This window comes from Pristis pectinata, chromosome 11 (genome assembly GCF_009764475.1).
Source record: "Pristis pectinata isolate sPriPec2 chromosome 11, sPriPec2.1.pri, whole genome shotgun sequence".
NCBI classification, from domain to species: domain Eukaryota; kingdom Metazoa; phylum Chordata; class Chondrichthyes; order Rhinopristiformes; family Pristidae; genus Pristis; species Pristis pectinata.
Genome location: NC_067415.1, coordinates 84,961,844 through 84,983,113, shown reverse-complemented (window position 1 = coordinate 84,983,113; position 21,270 = coordinate 84,961,844). Strand labels below are relative to the sequence as shown.

The window sequence follows — 21,270 nt, the reverse complement described above, 5'->3', positions numbered from 1 at the left end:
GAAATCCTGTGTACAAAAGTGCCCACAGCAGTGGAAGCACTGAAGACAGGCTGACTGAAGCATGGTTCTTTCTGAAATGTACAGCTGGCACTTGAAGCCACACGGTGGAATGCAGCAATGTGTCAGATACTTTTAAAGAAAAAAAATTACTCAGTGTGATTGGGTCCTGGAAGTCTACCTGCGCAAAACATTAAAACGTCACTCCACCACCAACAATCTGATCCTGAGCTTGGCTACAGCCGAAGGTATTTGTTGAAAAATCGGAAGAAAAAGTTTAAATAGGAGTAGAATTAGGCCATTCGGCCCGTCGAGTCTGCTCCACCATTCGATCATGGCTCATTTACTTTTCCCCTCTCAGCCCCATTCTCCTGCCTTCTCCCCGTAACCTTTGATGCCCTTACTAATCAAGGTCCAGTCAACCTCCGCTTTAAATACACCCAATGACTTGGCCTCCACAGCCATCTGTGGCAATGAATTCCACAGATTCACCACCCTCTGGCTAAAGAAATTCCTCCTCATCTCTGTTCTGAACGGGCGTCCTTCTATTCTGAGGCTGTGCCCTCTGGTCCTAGACTCTCCCACTACTGGAAACATCCTCTCCATGTCCACTCTATTCCAGGCCTTTCAATATTCAGTAGGTTTCAATGAGCTGCTGCTGAGCAAAATAAGACTGCCCTGACAACTCCTGACCTGGATCAAGTGCTGAAGTAGGCTAGTACAGTACAGCCCATCCCATCCCAAATTTGTTGGCAGAATCTGCTGATAGGAACCTAAACCATTGAGTTGGGCTTGGGTTGAGTCATTAGGTAGTGAGCTTATGGATTTTGGATCAACCATGATCGTATTGAATGGCGAGGCAGGTTTGAGTGACCTCCAATGGCTCCTATTGTAATGTGGATCTGTGTCCTCTGTGTTGGGCAAGCACAGAGACATCAAACAATGCTCTATGTGTGTCACGTGTAGAATTCTGCTGGGCTTCTGAGATTCACCAACATGGACACATCACTTAACCAGGGGGGCTGAGAGACTGCTTCATCGTTGGTTAATGGAGGCAGCTGCCAGGGGTTCTGTCCCATCCACCCATCCTGTGGAATTAACACAAACCTCCTTGCTCTCATCCTCCATCTCCCTTACAATACTTTGCCTTCCTATTCAAACCGTGTCATCCACATTGCTTGTTATACCCATGAATCTGTGCCAAAAATTCACTCCTGGTTGCCCCATTACAGGAAGGATGTGGAGGCTTTGGAGAGGATGCAGAAGCGGTTCACTAGGATGCTGCCTGGATTAGAGGGCACGTGCTACAAGGAGAGGTTGTTTTCTCTGGAGTGGTGGAGGTTGAGGGGAGACCTGATAGAAGTTTATAAAATTATAAGGGGCATAGATAGACAGCCAGTATCTTTTTCCAGGGTGGAAATGTCTAATACTAGAGGGCATGCATTTAAGGTGAGAGGGGGAAAGTTCAGAGAAGATGTGCAGGGCAGGTTGTATTTTTACACAGAGAGTGGTGGGTGCCTGGAATGTGCTGGCAGGGGTGGTGGTGGAGGCAGGTACAATAGTGGCACAAGGGGCTCTTCGATAGACACGTAAATGTGCAGAGGATGGAGGGATATGGACACTGTGTAGGCAGAAGGGGTTAGTTTAGTTTGGCGTTTAATTAGTTTGGCACAACATGGTGGGCAGAAGGCCCTGTTCCTGTGTTGTAATGTTCTGTGTTCTAAAAATGCTTAAATCTCTCGGCCTCATCAGCCCTTTAAGAGTTCATTTTTTTTCTGTTCATCCCTCACATCTCCATCTGTCAAGTTCTTGCTCACTCACGAATCCCTTCACAAGCTCTGTAACCTCCCACACTTGTTCTCCCGCTGCGCCTTGTGTCATCCGTTTACTTGGATGTGTTGTATTGATCCTCTCATTGATTTCGATTGTAAAGAGCTGAGGCCCAATCAATGGTCCATGCGACACTGCAGCAGTTACAACCTGCAGTCTCTTTGTTTCTGTGCGTTAACCAAGCCCCTCTCTCCAGTAATATTCAATCCCTGCATTCTCACTGTTGCAGACAACCCGATGACTAAGAATTGCAAACGCTCATCAGCGATGAGTCTGCCTTTCACAGCCCTGTGCTTCCTCATCCAGTATCTGAACCTGCTAATAGGCACAGTTGTTTCCCACATTTATTCATTCATAATTCATGGAATCACATGGCACAGGGGAGACCCTTCAGCCCATCTCATCTTCTCTAGCCCTCAAGCTTGTTTATTGTCATAGGCCTACATACACAGGGTATAAATGCCACAAAAATGAGCACAGTACGTTACTACAATAAGTTAGCAGAAACAAATTAACATACTTTTATCTTGTTGTGCAAGTTACCTATAAATTAACAGCATTAGTGCAAGTTGAGAGAGAAGGAAATATTGCCTGAAGCCATGTTGGGGTTTTTCAGGTCAGTTGATGGCAGTGGGGGAGAAGCTGTTGTTGAATCTTGAGGTGTGGGTCTTCAGGTTCCTGTACCTCCTGCCTGATGACAGCATCGAGAAGAGGGCACTGCCCGGATGGTGGGGGTCCCTGATGGTGGATGTCGCCTTCCTGAGACATCACCTGTTGTAGGTGTCTCTTTGAAAGATCGTGAGATCCATCTCAAAACAATATCCATACAGTGTGTGTGCGGAATGAGTTGAGGAAAGTGGATGTTTCAGTTTCAGACTTGAAGTTGGAGAGGGTGAAGTATGAAAATTAAATGGCCACTGGGAGATTGCCTGCCGTTTATTGGAAATGACAACGTTTCCTGTTGAACATTTCCCCGTACAGGTTGGGGTTTCCTAGCTAATGTGCCTTCCGCTCACCAATCTGCGTGGGAGTATTCCTTCGAGGTTGTATTGCTTGGTTTCAAAAGCACTCATGATACCTTGAAAGTACTTGACCAAGCTCCTTATAGGCCATGACCTTATTGTGGGAACATCCTTTGTAAATCTACAATTCCATTTGTGTCCCGATTGCAGAACCCTTCCATGTACACAAACACAGAGTACCATGTATCCAAAAGTGATCCCACAGCAGAAATTTCTCAGAAGCAGTGATGGGGAATTAGCAGTTCCTCCGTCCCACGCAACAAACCAGCATAACTGCTTCAGTAATTCTGATCTAGATTCCTCCTTAAACTGGAACTCATCCAAGAATCTGCCATCCTAACTCACACTCATTCCCTTGCACGCCAACACACAGCTTTCTGCAGTGTAGCGATTGTCATCTTTGTCTGATGTGCCAAAGTCTGGCAGAAACATTTGAGAAGCACTTCAGTCACTGAGGACAGTAGGCTACGGACAGTGCTGGTAAATGGAATTAGTACAGATGGGTCAGTATGGACACGGTTGGTATAACTCTACAGTCCTCCCCAGGTTATGAATGCTGGACTTGTGGACACCCCCGTGCATACGAATGGATGTTTGGGAGACGGGATGGACGGGGGTGGATTTGCTGGCTGTTGCCAGGCTGCGGGCATCTTCTGCCCAGGTGGGAATGGGGCATTTCCGCCTGTCTTCTCTCCCCTCCCTCAGGCTGCAACACTCGGGGGCTGGGTGGAGCTGAGCCCAGCCAGGAGCACTGAGCAGGTTCACCCGCTCACTCAATCAGAGAGGCCGGCTGGCGGCTCCTCTTCCCTCACTTGCTCGGTCTCCTGTCACTGCTGTTTCTGTGACCCTCTTCATTTCTGACTTAATGAACAGTTCGGGTTAGGAACAGTTCCCAGGAATGTAACCCTGTCGCAACCTGGGGACACACTGTACGTTGACAGGAGAGAGGCTGTAGATGCTGGAAATCTGGAGCAACACAAAATGCTGGAGGGACTCAGCAGTTCAGAGGAATGGACAGTCGACGTCTCGGGTCGAGACCCTTCATCTGGACTGGAAAGAGGGGAGATAGCCCGTATAAAAGGGTGGGGGAAAGGGGTGGAGCAAGAGCTAGAAGGTGATAGATGGATCCAGGTGAGGGGGTGATAGGCAGGTTGAGGGAGGGAGGAGAGGTGGAAGAGGCAAAGGGCTGAAGAAGATGGAATCTGATAGGAGAGAATAGTGGACCACGGAATACAGGGAGGGAGGTGGGTGGGGAGGGGAACTGGAGGGAGGAGACTGTGGGTGATGGGCAGATGGAGAGGCGGGGGGGGGAGGGGAAAGAGATGGGGTGATGGGGGCTGGTGGGATAAGGGAAAAAAAGGGATGGGGAGCGGATACCAGAGCTGTGTGTTGTTAGGGGTACAACTGGTCCAGTGGTTGATGCACTAATTTAGTAATCGGTTAATGTTCAGAATTGAATTCCCTCCACAACAGCTGTGGACCTTAATCTGGAATGTAAAAAAACTGGAGTTAGTCTTGGTAAGTACATGGAATCACTGGATTGTTGTAAAAAATACTGGTCTGGTTTCTAATGTCCTTCAAGTCAGGAAATCTGTGGCCTTTCTGTGACTCCAGAGCAACAGAAATGTGATTGGCTCTTGAACGTGCTCTGAAATAGTCTAGTTCAGGGGAATACAGGGAGGGACCATAAATACTGGAGCAAAAAATCAAACTGCTGGAGGAACTCAGCGGGTCAGGCAGCATCTGTGGAGGGAAATCGACAGTCGATGCCTCCAATTGAGACCCTTCACCTGGACTTCCTCTCTGCCGATGCTGTCTGACCCCAGAGTTCCTCCAGCAGTCTGTTATTTGCTGCAGGTTCAGCATCTGTGGTCTCTAGTCTCTCAACAGTACATGCTGGCCTTGCCAAGGTTGCCTGGTTCCCAGAAAAAGGAATAAACTTCAAAAAAAACATTCCGATCTATGCGCTCACCCAGCCCAGTAAAGCCCCGATTCCCTCAGCCTCTCTACCCCTCTTTGCTTTTAAAACCTCCTTCAAGCTGCCTCATCGATCACACTTTTAGTCACCTTCCCTTAAGTCTCTTTTAGAGGCCGCTTGTCAGATATTCTCCGAGCTCGTTCCTCTGCAGAATTTTGAACACCTTGAGTTTTTTAATAAATGGTATTATTGTGTTCAGTTCTGGTCACCTCATTATAGGAAGGATGTGGAAGCTTTAGAGAGGGTGCAGAGGAGATTTACCAGGATGCTGCCTGGATTGGAGAGCATATCTTCTGAGGATAGGTTGAGTGAGCTCGGGCTTTTCTCTTTGGAGAGAAGGAGGATGAGAGGTGACTTGATAGAGGTGCACAAGATGATAAGAGGCATAGATCGAGTGGACAGTCAGAGACTTTTTCCCAGGGCGGCAATGGCTAACACGAGGGGACATAATTTTAAGGTGATTTGGAGGAAGGTATAAGGGGGATGTCAGGGGTAAGTTTTTTACACAGAGAGTGGTGGGTGCGTGGAACGCACTGCCGGCAGAGGTTGTGGGGGCAGATACTTTAGGGACATTTAAGAGACTCTTAGATAGACACATGAATGATAGAAAAATAGGGGGCGATGTGGAAAGGAAGGGTTAGATAGATCTCAGAGCAGGATAAAATGTTGGCGCAACATTGTGGGCCGAATGGCCTGTACTGTGCTGTAGTGTATTTAGAGATGTTGATGTTAAAGCAGTCTCCAGTTGAGCTAACGTGTCCCTAATAGTTGGAGAGTTGCGTCCAGGAGAGATTAGCATTTTTTGGCTCCGGTGTGTCTGCCGTCTTGTATTTGTTTCAACATTCTTTAGATTCAACCTCGCTGAAGAACGATCTCTACTGGGGTCCAGTTTCTTTCTCCTTTCTGTCACTTTGAATTACTCTCAACAGCTGTCTGCTGTTCCTTCCATGTCCTGTTGTTCCAGCTCTGTTTTGCTTTAAATCCATCTCTCCTGCCCCGGTGCCCTTTGTCCTTATAAGACAGCAAGCTGGCGTCATGCTAATGTGCGATGTGGAGAACACTTACCTGGGTGTCGAGAAATGTGTGTCATTCTGTGGCCCTTTTCTGTGTCAAAGTCGAGTTTATTGTCATCTGCGCAAGTCCACGTGTGCACAGGTGCAATGCAAAACTTACTTGCAGCAGCATCACAGGCACATAGCATCAGATACGGTAAGCAGCATTCACAAGAAAAATCTAAATTATAAATTATACACAACTTTTACAAGAAAGAACACAAATAGAACATTAAAAAAAATGATCAAAGTGGTCATAGTGTTGCTATACTGAGGTAGTGATTAGGGTTGTACAGGTTGGTTCAAGAACTGAATAGTTGAAGGGAAGTAGCTGTTCCTGAACCCGGTGGTGTGGGACCTCAGGCTTCTGTACCTCCTGCCTGATGGGAGCTGCGAGAAGATGGCACGGCCCGGATGGTGGGGGTCTTTAATGATGGCTGCTGCCTTGTTGAGGCAGCGCCTCACCACCATCATCACTACCTGTGATATCAAACCAAATCAGATTGAGTGGCAGAGGACTCCTGGACACATTGCCTGCTGGCTTACGCACGTTCACATCTTGGTGTTACAGCTCAAGTGTGCAGATATATTGCAAAGTGAGCACAGATACAATAAAATGAGATAGGAACACCGGAGGAAGTCCAGAGGTTACTCAGAACAGATCTGGGGAGAGATTGAACAATTTAGTCATTTTAGAGACGGCATATGCTAGAATCTGGAGCAACAAACAATCTGCTGGGGGAACTCAGTGGGTCGAGCAGCATCTGTGGGGACAGGAAAGGAATTGTCAACATTTCGGGTCGAAACCCTGCGTCAGGACTGAGAATGGAGAGGGTGCCTGTTCTTTAAAACAAAACATTGAACTGGGGACCTGACAGATACCATTCATGAATGGGTGGAACAGAACAGATGGGAGAGTGATCGTTTCCAAATGAGAGAATCTTTTCCTTAAAGAGCACAAGCCATTGAGGTGGTTTTGGCCTGTGCATGTCTGTGTGAGTGTGTGCGCATCTGTGTGTGCGTATGTGCATTTTCTGAAGCTTTGGAAGTACTGAAATGCAATGCGATAAAGGTATCCGCTTTCCATAAAGAAAACCCTGTTACTGCCCTTCCTTATCATTTGCCTCAGGATTGTTAAATGATCCGCACAGATTGGATCTGTCTTCTGCTGTCTTTCTTTTCTGCTCAGAGTTATGAATTGCTTTCAGTAAACAAGGAGAAGAAATCCCTTGGACAACACATCATCATCTGAGACTTTCGCTCTGCTTCTCTCTCCATGTGCATCCCCAACATTTTCTTTATTTCAGATTTCTGGTATCTGCGATGTTGTGCCTCGGTTCTGGAAGTTTTGACCTTGCTGTTGAGTTGCATTGAAATTTGTTTTCTTTTGGTGTCTTATCAGATCAAGACCTTGAAACGTCATGGGCGAACACTGTGCTCCACCGTGCCAGAGAATGCAAGGAGAGAAGCCCAGAGCTTGCTTGTCACAGAAGTAAGTCCCTCAGAGAACGGCGATCGGCTGTACATTCAGCCTGGGAGCTGGTTGGCTTGTTATAGTATAAATAGTTTAACTCACTCATTGCTGTAAGGCATAGCTTTAGTTTGACTTGGTGCATGTTCATGTAGGAAGGTAAGCTAGACTATGTTGCCCGATAAAGTGTTGTGTTTCTGTGAGCGTAGAAGATTAAGGGTTGGTCTGGTTGAGGTGTTCAAAATGTCTCGAGCATTGGACAAGGTAAATGGAGAGAAACTGCCTCTTCTGTTGGGGTTGGAGAGGGAAATGTAACTTAGAACAGTACAGCACAGGAACAGGCCCTTCAGCCCATAATGTCTGTGCCGACCGTGATACCAATCTAATCTCATCCCATCTGCCTGCACATGGTCTGTATCCCTCTCCTGCCTGTTCCTGTGTCTGTCTAAATGCCTCCAAAGCGTTGCTGTTGTATCTGCTTCCACCACTTCCTCTGGCAGCTCGTTCCAGGCACCCACCACTCTCTGTGTGTAAAAAAAAGAATCAAACTTTTTTTAAACTCCCTCACCTCCACCCACACCACCCTAAACCTATGTCTTCTAGTACTTGACATTCCCACCCTGAGAAAAATGACTAACAATATCTCTTGTAATTTTATAAACTTCTATCAGGTTGCCCCTCAGCCTCCAAGATTCCATATTAAACAATCCAAGTTTGTCCAACCTCTCCTTATAGTCAATGCACTCCATTCCAGGCAACATCCTGGTGAACTTCTCTTGCACCCACTTCAAAGACTCCACATCCTTCATAGTGAAGTGACCAAAACTGCACACAGTATCCACTAATTTTCCCTGTAATCTATTCTCCTCACATTTTCCTCACCATCCCCCAACCATCTGAAGGTTCCACCACACGGTGACACAAGGGACAAACTACAGCGGCCAATTAACTCATCAACCTGCCTGTTGTTGGGATGTGGGAGGAAACCGGAGCACTCATCAACCTGCCTGTTGTTGGGATGTGGGAGGAAACCGGAGCACTCAGGGGGAAACCCATGCAGTCACAGGGAGAACGTGCAAACTCCACACAGACAGCAGCGGAGGTCAGGATTGAACCCGGGTCTCTTTACTAGCTGCACCACTTGTCTCCAGCAGTTCCTATATTGATGCCTCAATTGACAATAAAGGGCATGAAATTATTTGTTGTGTTGTTTAAAGGCCAGCTGGTCCTGTGAGGAAGAGAGACAGGGATGGCAAGGTTCGGGAACCTTGGATGATGAGAGATGTTGTAATTTTAATCAGAAAGAGAAAGGAAGCATATGGAAGGTTTAGGAAGCTGAAATCGGACAGGAATGAAAAGGAAACAGGAGAGAATAAGGAGGGCTAAAAGGGTACATGAAATGTCCTTGGTTAGTAGGATTAAAGAGAATCCCGAGACAGTTTATACATGCCTGATAAACGAGGGTAACTAGGGAGAGGGTGGAGCCACTCAAGGACAAAGGAGGGAATGTATGCCTGGAGCCAGAGGAAATGGGTGAGGTATTAACAAATACTTCCCATCAGTATTCACCAAAGAGGACATGGAAGATAGTGAGATCAGTGACGGGTATGCTGATATTCTGGGGCATGTTGATATCAAAGAGGAAGTGTTGAAGCAGATTAACATGGATAAATCCCCAGGGCCTGTTGGGATCTATCCCAGGTTATTGAGAGGAGCAAGAGAGTAGATAGCTGGGTCCTTGACAGAGATCTTTTATCCTCTTTAGCCATAAACAAGGTCCCACAGGACTGGAGAATGGCCAATGTTGTTCCTCTGTTTAAGAAGGGAAGTAGAGACAAACCAGGAAATTATAGATGGTGAGCCTTACGTCAGTGGTAGGGAAATTATTGGAGAAGATTGGGGATAGGATCTACTTGCATCCGGAAAAGCATTGATTTATTAGGGACAGTCAGCAGGGCCTTGTGCCATGGTCAGCATGGAGGTCATGTCTGACAAACTTGATTAAGTTTTTTGAGGAGGTGACGAAGATGATTGATGAGGGAAGGGCAGTGGGTGTTGCCTACATGGACTTCATTAAAGCTTTTGACAAGGTCCCTCCTTGTAGACTGATCCAGAAGACTAAGACGCATGGAGACTTTGTAGATTGGATTCAAAATTGGCTTGGCCACAGAAGACAGAGAGGAGTGGTGGACATCTGTGACCAATGATGTTCTGCAAGGATTAGTGCTGGGATCTCTGCTGTTTGTGTTGTATATTTTTTTTGGACAAAAATGTCAGTGGGATGATTAGTAAGTTTGCAGACAACACAAAAATTAACAGCATTGTGGACATTGAGGAAGGTTGTGAAAGGATTCAGAAGGATATAGACCAGTTGGAAATGTGGGCAGAGGAATGGCAGATGGAGTTTAATCTGGGCAAGTGTGAGGTGTTGCACTTTGGGAGGTCAAATGCAAGAGGAAAGCATACACCTTATGGCAGGACCTTTAGGAGCATTGATGTACAGAGGGATCTTGCAGTGCAAGTCCACAGCTCCCTGAAATGGGCACTGCAAGTAGATAGAGTGGTAAAGATGGGTACGACATATGTGCCCTCATTGGTTGGGACGTTAAGTATAAAAGTCAGGAATTCATGTTGCATCTATATAAAACTTTGGTTAGTCCATGTTCAGTGTATTGCGTGCAGTTCTGGTCACTGCATTTTTTGAGGAAGGATATGGAGGCTTTAGAGAGGGTTCAGAAGAGATTCACCAGAATGTTGCCTGGCTTAGAAAGTATTACTTATAAGGAGAGGTTGGACAAACTTGGGCTGTTTTCTCAGGAGTGTTGGTGGCTGAGGGGCGACCTGCTAGAAGTATGTTGGAGTCTTTTCCCCAGGGTGGAAATGTCAAATACTGGAGGGCATAGGTTTAAGGTGAGTGGGGGAAAGTTTAAAGGAGATTTGTGAGGTGAGTTTTATTTCACACAAGTGGTGGGTGCCTGGGACGGGCTGCCACGGGAGGTGGGGGAAGCAGATACGATAGCAAAGTTTTAAATGGCATTTAGACAGACGCATGAACAAGCAGGGAATAGAGGGATATAGACCATGTGCAGGCAGATGGGACTCATTTGGCACTGATGTTGTGGGCGGAAGGGCCTTTTCCTGTGCTGTACTCTTCTATGATCTGAATGTTTGGGGAAATGCCAAGGGCAAGCTTAGATTTTGGTTTATCCACAAGTAGGTTTGTTTAATGAAAACATTGAAGGATATTGTACAGGAAGCAGAATCAAGGTGGAAAATGGTGATGCTGTTCTAATGCATCAAGTATTTAATGAAGCAGTGCTTATAAATCTCTCAGGGATGTGCTCGAGGACAGTTGTGTGTGTGTTGTGATGCCTGTTGTGTAGAAACCAGATCAGAGGGCGGAAAACTTGATACAAAGTTCCACTGGAACTCTTTTAAATTAGTCTGAATCTTTCTTGTTTATCCCACAGCTTTCTTATCTTATTTAAATAAGACTTGGGAGGATTGAAAGTTGCTTTGCTTGGATTTTTTGGACTGAGGAGCAGTTTGGAGAATTTTAGACTTTGCGAATGTCTTGGCTCAGAGCAGGCTGGGGGGGGCGGGGGGTAGGGGGGCAGGGGCTGTTGACATGTACAAAACTGATAGAGTGAACAGGAGGGATCATTTTCCCTGAACAGCGAGTCAATGACCAGGAGCAGAGATTCAGAGTCCTTGGTAGAAGGGAAGGGAGTTGTGGAAAGGATCGTGGGGCTGGGAAGGCTTCTCGAGGTAGAAACTCAGACACTTTAATTGGTCTGACCCCATGAGGAACCTTGACCTGTTGGGAAGTGGGATTACTCTCAGAGGATAACTTAATAGAATTATACAGCATGGAATCAAGCCCCTTCAGCCCATCAAGTCTGTGCTGACCATGAAGCAGCACTTACACCAATCCTATGTCATTCTCCCCTCTTTCAATCAATGTGCCCACATTTTACCACTCACACACACACTAGGGACAATTTACAGCGGGCAATTAATCTACCTACCTGCACGCCATTGGGATGTGAGATGAAACTGGAGCACCTGTGGGAAACTCTCACAGTCACACAGAGAACGTGCAAACTCCACACAGACAGCACCTGAGGTTAGGATTGAACCCGGGTCTCCACCAGCCGCGCCACTGTTGCTTCTCTTCTTGCCAGCAGTAATGTAATGGGTCAAATTACCTTCTCCAGTGCTGTAAATGTTTATGAATTCTGTCATTCAGTGCTAAAGACTGCCTTGTCTGTTTTCATTAAAGGATCAGAAATTCTTGGAATTATTAAGTGTAAGAAGAATAATTCCAGGGCTTTGATCTGGTACCGATGCTTTGACAATCGTTCACCTCAGTTTTGGTTATTGTCAGGACTTGTTTGTGAAACTAGTTTTGCCGGTCTGTGCAGAGAGCATGATAACTTTGAAGATTTTGCTTGCTGATTGTTGGAAAATCCTGGGTACAGGGTTTCCCAACAGTAATTGACCATAGTGTTTGTCTGCCTTTTCTGTTTTATTTTTGAGAACCAATTTCAGTTTCCAAAGAGTTATTGAATAACTATTTAATCATCATAATCTTGAATGTTACTAAAAACATGCCGACTTTATGGTTTGGCTAATCAGTGTTGACTGGAAACATCCTGCAGATTTGAGAGCACTCTGGCTTAACGTTGGGAGTTTTCTTGGCCAAATCCAGGGATTGTTTGATTGTTGAACCCAGCATGCATGTTGTGTAGGATGACTGTGATTTATGTATGTGGCAAGGAATGTGAGAATACAAAATAATCTCTCCACTAAATTACAATAGAACCTGTTGGGCTTGAAAAGCATGTTCCAAAATAAAACACTTTACCCAGCCATAGAGTTTTGGAATTGTTTGCATAGCGTGTAATGTCGTAAAATGACTCATTTCCGAATGTAATAGAGCAAGGTGGTTATAGAATTTATACTGTGCTCTTGTACCTCCCAGACTCCACCCCAAGAACCCTCTAAGATCCCTGCACTCCACCAATTCACCCTCTTGCACATTCAAATTTCTGTACAATGGTGGCTGTGACCCTGCCTTTGGAGTCCCCTTCCTGAAGCTCTCTGCTTCTTTCACTTCTGCAATGCACTGCAAAACCCGTCTCTGGAACTGAACTGGTCACGTGCTTTACCATCTCCATTGTGGCTCAGTGTCAGCTTCTTAATCACGCACCTATGAAGTCCTTGGGATATTTTATTATGTTAAGATGACAAGGTTGTTGGAGGGGTGTCACAGTCCACAGAAAGTGCTCTGATTCCAACAAGCCAGATAAAAAAAGCTACTCTGATTTCCCTTTCATGTATCTTTTTACTCTTGGAGAGATACAGCACGGAAACAGGCCCTTCGGCCCACTGAGTCCATGCCGACCATTTACACTAATCCCACATTAGTTCATTCTCCCCACATTTACATCGACTCCCCCCCCCCCCCCCCCAGATTCTATCCCTCGCCTACACACTAGGGGCAATTCACAGCAGCCAATTAGCTTATCAACCTGAACATCTTTGGGATGTGGGAGGAAACCGGAGCCCCTGGGGAAAGTCACAGGGAGAATATGCAAGCTCCACACAGACAGCACCGGAAGTCGGGATTGAACCTGGGTGTCTAGCGCTGTGAGGTATCAGCTCTAGTAGCTGTTGTCTTCCTGGAGGCTTTAAATTGGTAAATTGGTTTATTATTGTCACATGTACTGAGGTACAGTGAAAAACTTGTCTTGCATACTGTTCATACAGATCAATTCATTACACAGTGCATTGAGGTAGTACAGGGTAAAAGAATAACAGAATGCAGAATTAAGTGTTACAGTTACAGAGAAAGTGCAGTGCAGGCAGACAATAAGGTGCAAGGTCATAATGAGGTAGATTGTGAGGTCAAGAGTCCATCTTATCGTACTAGGAGACCGTTCAATCCTTGAGCCTGGTGGTACATGCTTTAGGCTTTTGTGTCTTCTGCCTGATGGGAGGGGGGAGAAGAGAGGATGTCCGGGGTGGGAGGGGTCTTTGATTATGCTGACTGCTTTACCGAGGCAGCGAGAAGTGTAGACAGAGTCCATGGAGGGGAGGCTGGTTTCTGTGATGTGCTGAGCTGTGTCCACAACTCTCTGCAGCATCTTGTGGTCCTGGGCAGAGCAGCTGCTGTTCCAAGTCGAGAAAGGATGCTTTCTATGGTGCATTGATAAAAATTGGTGAGAGTCAAATGGGGCATGCCAAATTTCTTTAGACTCCTGAAGAAGTAGAGGTGCTGGTGAGCTTTCTTGGCCATGGCATCTACGGACCAGGACAGGCTACTGGTGATGTTCACTCCTAGGAACTTGAAATGCTCAACCCTCTTTACCTCAACACCGTTAATGTAAACAGGAGCATGTGCACTGCCCCCCCTTCCTGAAGTCAATGACCAGCTCTTTTGTTCCGCTGACATTGAGGGAGAGGTTGTTGTCATGACACCATTCGATCAAGACACCATGGCTTTACTCAAGAAGCTTCACTCCAGCCACAATCTGCTCTGTTATTCACCGGGAGATTTAGTCATAGAGTTATACAGCACAGAAACAGGCCCTTCAGCCCAACTGGTCCATGCTGACCAAGATTCCCATCTTAGCTGGTCTCACTTGCCTGCATTTGGCCCATATCCCTCTAAACCTCACCTATCCTTGTACCTGTCCAGGTGCCCTTTAACGTTGTTAATGTACCTGCCTCACCCACTTCGTTGCATATACTGACCGCCCTCTGGGTGAAAAAGTTGCCCCCTCAGGTTCCTATTAAATCTCTCCCCTGTCACCCTAAACCTATGCCCACTAGTTCTTGGTTCCCCAACCCTGGGAAAGATATTGTGTGCATTCACCCTATCTATGCCCCTCATGATTTTATACACCTCTATAAGATCGCCCCTCATTCTCCTATACTCGAATGAAGTCCCAGTGTGCTCCACCTCTCCATAGCTCAGTCCCAGGACCCCTGTTGTGATTTGGCTGGTTGTCTGACAGCAGCAAATACCGTACACTACAGCCGCTTACATTGCCTCTGAAACATCCCAAAATTAGTTCACTGGAGTGATGGGGAACTAAGTTTGACACCAAGCCACGTTAGGATGTATTAGTACAGTAGCGCAGCGGTTAAGTTACTGGGCAGGTATCCAGAAGCCAGGACGTTTGATCCAGAGACAAAAGTTCAAAACCCACCACAGCAGCTGGGAAATTTTATATTCATGTAATTGAATAAATCTGGACTTAAAAGCCAGTCTCAGCAATGGTGACCATAAAACTACTGGATTGTTGTAAAAGCTCATCTGCTCCTCGAATAAATATCCCTTCAGCGAAGGAAATCTGCCATCTTTAGTCTGGTGGTTCAGAACAGACAGGACCTGCCGTCTTTGCCAGCAAAGCTCACTCCCCCATGAAAAGCACCAGTCAAAGAGGACAGGAGGAGGGGGGTGGGGAAGGATGCAGAGAGGTTGACACAGGGAGTTCCAGAGCTTAGGATCCTGGCAGCTGAAGGTATGGCTGCCAAAGGTGGAGAGAAGAAAACTTAGCCAGATTCATTCGTCTGATAAATGTAGACCTGGAGCAATTTACTTCCGTCCCCTTTCAAGGAGTATTTTAAGGTACGCCAAAATGTTGTGGGTGTGATTCCACATTGTGTCCAAGCAAAGACTAATGTGGCACTGTTGAATGGGAGATCAGTGTCTAAACACTAGATCATTGTTTAACACTAGATGTTGAAAATATCATAGCATTGAGATAAATCAAGCAAGCTGCCTGTGATTGACAGTGAGGGCTGGCACTATTCCTTAGGAGGAATTTTAGTTGAAGAGGAGCAGTTACATGATATGCTACTTGTCGTGGTTCTGAGATATTTGACAACAGATGCCGGAAGTGTTCAGGGTCCCAAGATGGGGGTCAAAGTACAGTAATCCTCCAACATTGACACCAATAAATCTAGTCGGGAATTCAGGAGAGAACCCTTTCCCCGGAGAGCAAGGGGAATGTGGAATCCTCTCCTGTAGGGAGGGGTCGAGGTGGAGTCTGGAGGTGGGTTTAAGGAGAAACTGGATAAACACAAGAGGAAGGGAGGGGTAGAAAGAGATTGTGTTGGGCAGAGAAGTGGGACAAGGTTAATATAGAGGTGAAACACCGGTATGGAGCAGCTGGGCTGAATGGCCTATTCTGTGCTGTACATTTAAAATAAAAGGCACTTCCAGTTCTGTGAGAGACCACAGCCCAAAGGTCATGCCTTAGTTGTGATGTGATAGCTTTGTGTGTTTATTCCTGTACTTCTGGGGCTGCTTCATTGTTCTTCATGGACTGTTTGTAAATTGCTTGGTCTTTCCCTGAAGAATATCGTTGTCAGATTTAATAATGCCCTAGCTTGAACAACTGTTTGAGCGTTTCTGATTTAAGTGCTTGAGAATATGTTCATTCATGGCTTGTGGACATGACTAACATGGCCAGTATTTATTGTCCATCCCTGATTGCCCTTGAGAAGTTAGGGGTGAACCAAGGTGCTCCCCCATCATATAAGGGAGGGGGTTCCAGGATTTAGACCCAGCAATGATGTTGGAACATTGATATATTTCCAAGTCAGGATGGCCAGTGACTTGCTGGTGGTGGTGTCCCCTTGCACCTGCTGCCCTTGTCCTTCTTGGTGGTGGAAGTAGTGGCTTTGGGAAATGGTGCCCGAGTAGCCTGAGCAAATAACCGCAGTGCATTTTGTAAATAGTACACAGTGGGTGCTTGACGGTTAGCATGGACTTGGTGGGCTGAAGGGCCTGTTTCCTTGCTGTATCTCTCAGTGACTCTATGACAAATATTAACCAATGCACAATAGCAGGAGGGCCTAGAACTGTGGCCCTTCCCCAAACAATGTTTACAATGCCGACAATTTTAGTGATCCTCATTGTTCTGATTTCCCACTGTTCTGCAATCAAGCACAATATCCAGGCGATTGTACTAGTGTTATCATTAGTGAATTGTTGTTTGGACTTGCAATAAAAGATATCTGGACCAGGATCAAAGGAAACCAGATTGCTGTTTGGGTAGCTCCCCCGTTATTTATGGAGCCTCTTTGAGGTAAATAGCAATTTGCTCCAGCAGGATCCTTCCCTCACTGACTCCTCTGTTTGATGTGTCTGGAAGTCAGACCACAGGCATTTCTAGGCTTGGGCCTGGCAGGTAGAGGCACTTCTTGGATTGTGGTTTCTTGTAATAATTGGGTTCGTCTCACAGTCATTGAAAGAGAGATTAGCATTTCTATAGCGCCTTCCACCCTTTCCAGAACCTCGCAAAGTGCTTTTCAACCAAATAATCTTCTAAGGTAGGAAATGCAGAAGCCAATTCATGTAGGGCAAGATCCCACAAAAAGGGATGATACCATCTGCTTCAGAAATGTCAATTGAGGGTCAACTATTGGCCCAGAACTCTGGCGATCTCTCTGGAAATAGTGCTGGATGATCTTTTCCAAGAGCAGAAGGCCCTTGGTTTAAGGTCTCAACCAAAAGACAGCACCTCCAACAGTGCAGCACTGCCTCAGTAACAGCCTAGGTAGTTGCATGGAATTGGACTTGAATTCAGAACCTGAGTCGAGGTGAGATACTGTCACTGAGCCACAGCTGATGAATTGACTATTTGAAGCTTGGAACCAAAGTGTTTATGTTCCTGGACTCGAGTCCAGGGTCCTAGACTGCTGATCTGCAGACTTGTACAAATCCCAGCACGCCTAAATTTCCGATGCCTTTGTATAACCCATAATTGGTAAATGCTTGAGGACCATGCAGTATTGTTCCACAGACTTGTTTCTTGGGAGGAGTCACCATGAGGAATTTAAATTCAAGTAATTAAATAAATCTGGAATAAAAAGCAAATGTCAGTGGTGGTGACCGAAAGAAACACCAAACCAAGTTGTTTGCAAAACCCATCTGGTTCACTTAGAGTCATGGAGTCATAGAGCAATGCAGCACGGAAACAGGCCCTTCAGCCCAACTCATCCATGCCGACCAAGATGCCCATCTAAGCCAGTCCCATTTGAATGCGTTTGGCCCATATCCATCTAAACCTTTCATATCCATGTACCTGTCCTACGTCTTTTAAGGTTTGTTATTGTATTTGCCTCAACCATTTCCTCAGGCAGTTCTATATGCGCACCACCCTCTGTGTGAAAAAGTTGCCCCTTGGGTCCCTTTTAAATCTTTCCCCTCTCACCTTAAACCTGCGCCCTCTAGTTTTTGATTTCCTTTATCTGGGAAAAAGATTGTGTGCATTCACCCTATCTATGCCCCTCATGAATACAGTTCACCCCTCAGTCTCCTACACTCCAAGGAATAAAGTCCTTGCCTGCCCAACCTCTCTGTATAAACTCATGCCCTCAATTCCTGGCAACATTCTTGTAAATCTTCTTTGCATTCTTTTCCAGTTAATTATGTCTTTACTATAACAAGGTGACCAAAACTGTACACAGTACTCCAAGTGCGGCCTCACCAGCATCTTGTACAAGTGCAACATAATGTCCCAACTCCTGTACTCAGTGCCCTGATCGATGAAAGCCAACATGCTAAACTCCTCCTTCACCACCTGTCTACCTGTGTGTTGCCACTTTTTAGGGAGCCATGTACCTGTACTCTGAGATTCTTCTGCTCTACAACGTTATCCAGGGCCCCACCGTTCACTGTCAAAATGCAACATCTTCCCAAAATGCAACATCTTGCACTCATCTGAGTATCTCACTTGTGTTCTCCAGGAAAGGAAATCCTTCCCTGTCTGACCTATTTGTGACTCCAGGCTACCTCATGTGGTCGGCTCGTTACCCCCTCAGATTTGGAGCAGATAGGGGTGGACAGTATCAGCAATGTCGACACACATTTACCTACTTTACCCACTAAAGTAGGATGTGGTGCAACAGGTTACAGCAGGCAGTGTTTAACATATCTTTTCTTTAATGACCTTTCCTGGCGTTCACTTTGATACATGTCACTGCCTACAGTGTGTTTCAGGAGTAAACATAAAGAGCTTGGAATATTAGAACATAGAACAGTCCACACAGGAACAGGCCCTTTGGCCCACAATGTTGTGCCAAACTAATTAAGCCACTGACACCTACTTCCTTCTGCCTGCACATGGTCCACATCCCTCCATTCTCTGCACATTCATGTGCCTATCTAAGATCCTCTTAAACACCTCTATTGTATCTGCTTCCACCACCCCTGGCAGCACATTCCAGGCACCCATGACTCTCTGTGTAAACAAAAAGCTTGCCCGCACATCTCCTCTGAACCTTTACCCCCACCCCACACACACATTAAATGCACATCCTCTATTATTTAACATTTCTACCCTGGAAAAAAGATTCTGACTGTCTACCCTACCTACCCCTCTCATAATTTTATAAACCTATCAGGTCTCCCCTCAGCCTCCGCTGCTCCAGAGAAAACAACCCAAGTTTGTCCAACCTCTCCTTATAGCTCATGCCCTCTAATCCAAGGCAGCATCCTGGTGAACCTCTTCTGCACCCTTTCCAAAGCCTCCACATCCTTCCTGTAATGTTCTTTAACCAGAAGTTCCATGCTTGTTGAAGTATGTGGTTTAAGGAAGAGGGAGGAGAGAGAAACTAGGTGGATGAGGTGGGAGGGTGGGAAGGGGCTCGGATAAGGTTGAGGGGCTGCTTTCTGTGCTGTGTTCACCACTATTTTCCGCTTTCCTTGCAGTGTATTAAGACCTACAACTCCGACTGGCATCTCATTCACTACAGATATGAGGACTACTCGGGAGACTTCAGGAAGCTGCCAAAGTGAGTGGGTTGTTTTCTTGCTGATGCACTGCCTACCTTGTGAAGTGAAACCTTTCCAGTTTAAAAGTAACATCTCGTCCCCACAGCTGCAATCAGAGGTTGCGACGAGTTTAACATTTCAGTGTCCTGTCGAATTTTGTAGATACCTGATTCTCAAATATCAATGGAGGGGATTTTTGGGGATTAAGGATCAGTGCAGGGAAAGAGACGGTGAGATAGAAGGTTGACCATAATCTCATTGAATACCAGAGCAACCACAATGGTCTCCTGCTTCTGTTTGATGTGCGTTCCTATCGCATTGAATTAATGAAGAACTGATGCCACTAATTTGCAGAATTTTGTTCAAAGTTCCCAAATCTGGCGATGAACGAGATTGTTCTTGGCCTTGTTTCTGTCTAATCTTTGTGTCGTCAACCAACTCCATTCCTGCCTCAGTTTATCCACTTCTGAAACTCTAATCCAGACTTCTGCCACCTCCAGGCACAGCTATTCCCGACTCTCCTTGCCGGCTTTCCATCTCTATATCTAAACTTCAGCTCATCCGAAACCCAGCTGCCTGTTTCCTAATTCCCTCTGGCCCAATCTCCCCATCTCACTGACCCTGCATTAACTCTTGTTGCTGCATTGTATGAATTTAAGAAAAAAAAATCCCAGACTAAAAACAGAAAATGCCAGAGATACTCAGCAGGTCAGGCAGCATCTGTGGAGAGAGAAGCATGGCTCCAATTCATGTGGGAGGCCATCAGCCAGAATTGTTGACTATGTTTCTCTCTGCACAGATGCTGCCCGACCTGCTGACTAACACCAGCATTTTCTGCTTTTATTTCAGATTTCCACCAGTTGTTGCCTTGGACCTTGCATTTTGAAGTTACTGAGCCTCATCCTCAGTAGTTACGACTTTCCATGGGGTTTTCCAGCCGTACCCTTCTCTGGTTTTAAGCACTACTGAGGGATCTGAGCTCCTCCAGTCTTGGCTCTCTGCACTTCCTGAATTTAATCTCCCCACTACTGGCAACTGTGCCTTCAGCTGCCTGGCCTCCGAGCTCTGGAATCCACTTTGCCTCTCTCTTTAAGACACTCTTTTAAAACCTGGCTTTTGGCCACTCATCCTGATCTCTTCTGTAGCTTGGTGTCACCTTTTATTTTTTTCTAGTGCTTCCTTCCAACACCTTTGGGCATTTTACCATGTTAATGACACTAGATGTCTGTGGGAGCTTGTTGTGCATATTGGTGGCTTTGTTTTGTACGTTGCTTCAAGACTACCTTTTTGGTTGCAAAGCACCTGGGCTGACATCTGCTCCTGAAAGGTGCTATAGGAGTGCAGAATCTTCCTAGCAGATGCTGCTTTATATTTGAGACTGGGTCTGAATCTTTGAGGAAGACTCTTTGTGTTTTTTTTTCTCTTGACAGCAAAGTTCCAAGACCGGAGAAGCTTCCCGTCCACGTGTTTGAAGTTGATGAGGACGTTGACAAAGATGAGGTGACCATCACTGTCTCTCCTTCCGCACCAGTTGGATGGGGGGATGTGAATTGCATTACGGAGACATTTCCTCCCTGTTGCCTTGAAGCGTAGTTTAATTCCAGCCAGCGACAGTGCCCCAACTGTTCAGTTGTTTGCTTCTAGAAGTGGGGGCACAGACTTAGGTTAAGGCGCTGGGCATTAGTGCTGAGATGGGGAGGCCTGTCTTCACTCAGGGGTTTGTTCACCTTTACCTCATGGGTGGGCATGCTCCGTCATTCAATACACTCTGGGGCACTGAGGGAAGCAAGGGTTACTGACATCGGGAGGGTGAGTGGACAGGTTCGATGATCAACGTTACTGAATGACAGGGTGACAAGAGGTCTCCTCCCAGGTCCTGTGTCCTTGCATCAGGCAGACAAGGGGGGTGGTAGGCTTGGTCACTCAAACACCTGAGCCTTACCCTCACAGGAGTGACCCATCGTTTCCTTTACCATTTGCCCCCCTAATTTACTGGGAGTGTGTGATCAGAGGGGGAGATGGTCCAGAGTCTAAAAATTAATATATTAAATAATAGAATGATATAACCCCTGGTGTCCACCAATCATTCCATGAATCCACACTGCAACAGGGCTGTCGAGTGCATG

The 21,270-nt window shown here is 46.1% G+C and overlaps 1 protein-coding gene across 1 annotated transcript in view; it reads left to right on the top strand.

The window, feature by feature from the left end:
- Positions 1–21,270, top strand: part of LOC127575669 (dedicator of cytokinesis protein 9-like) — a 189,008-nt gene that overhangs the window by 38,184 nt on the left and 129,554 nt on the right. Inside the window, 3 exon segments of the mRNA XM_052025558.1 lie at positions 7,282–7,371; positions 19,082–19,164; positions 20,575–20,644. Coding sequence (XP_051881518.1) covers positions 7,282–7,371; positions 19,082–19,164; positions 20,575–20,644 — 243 coding nt within the window.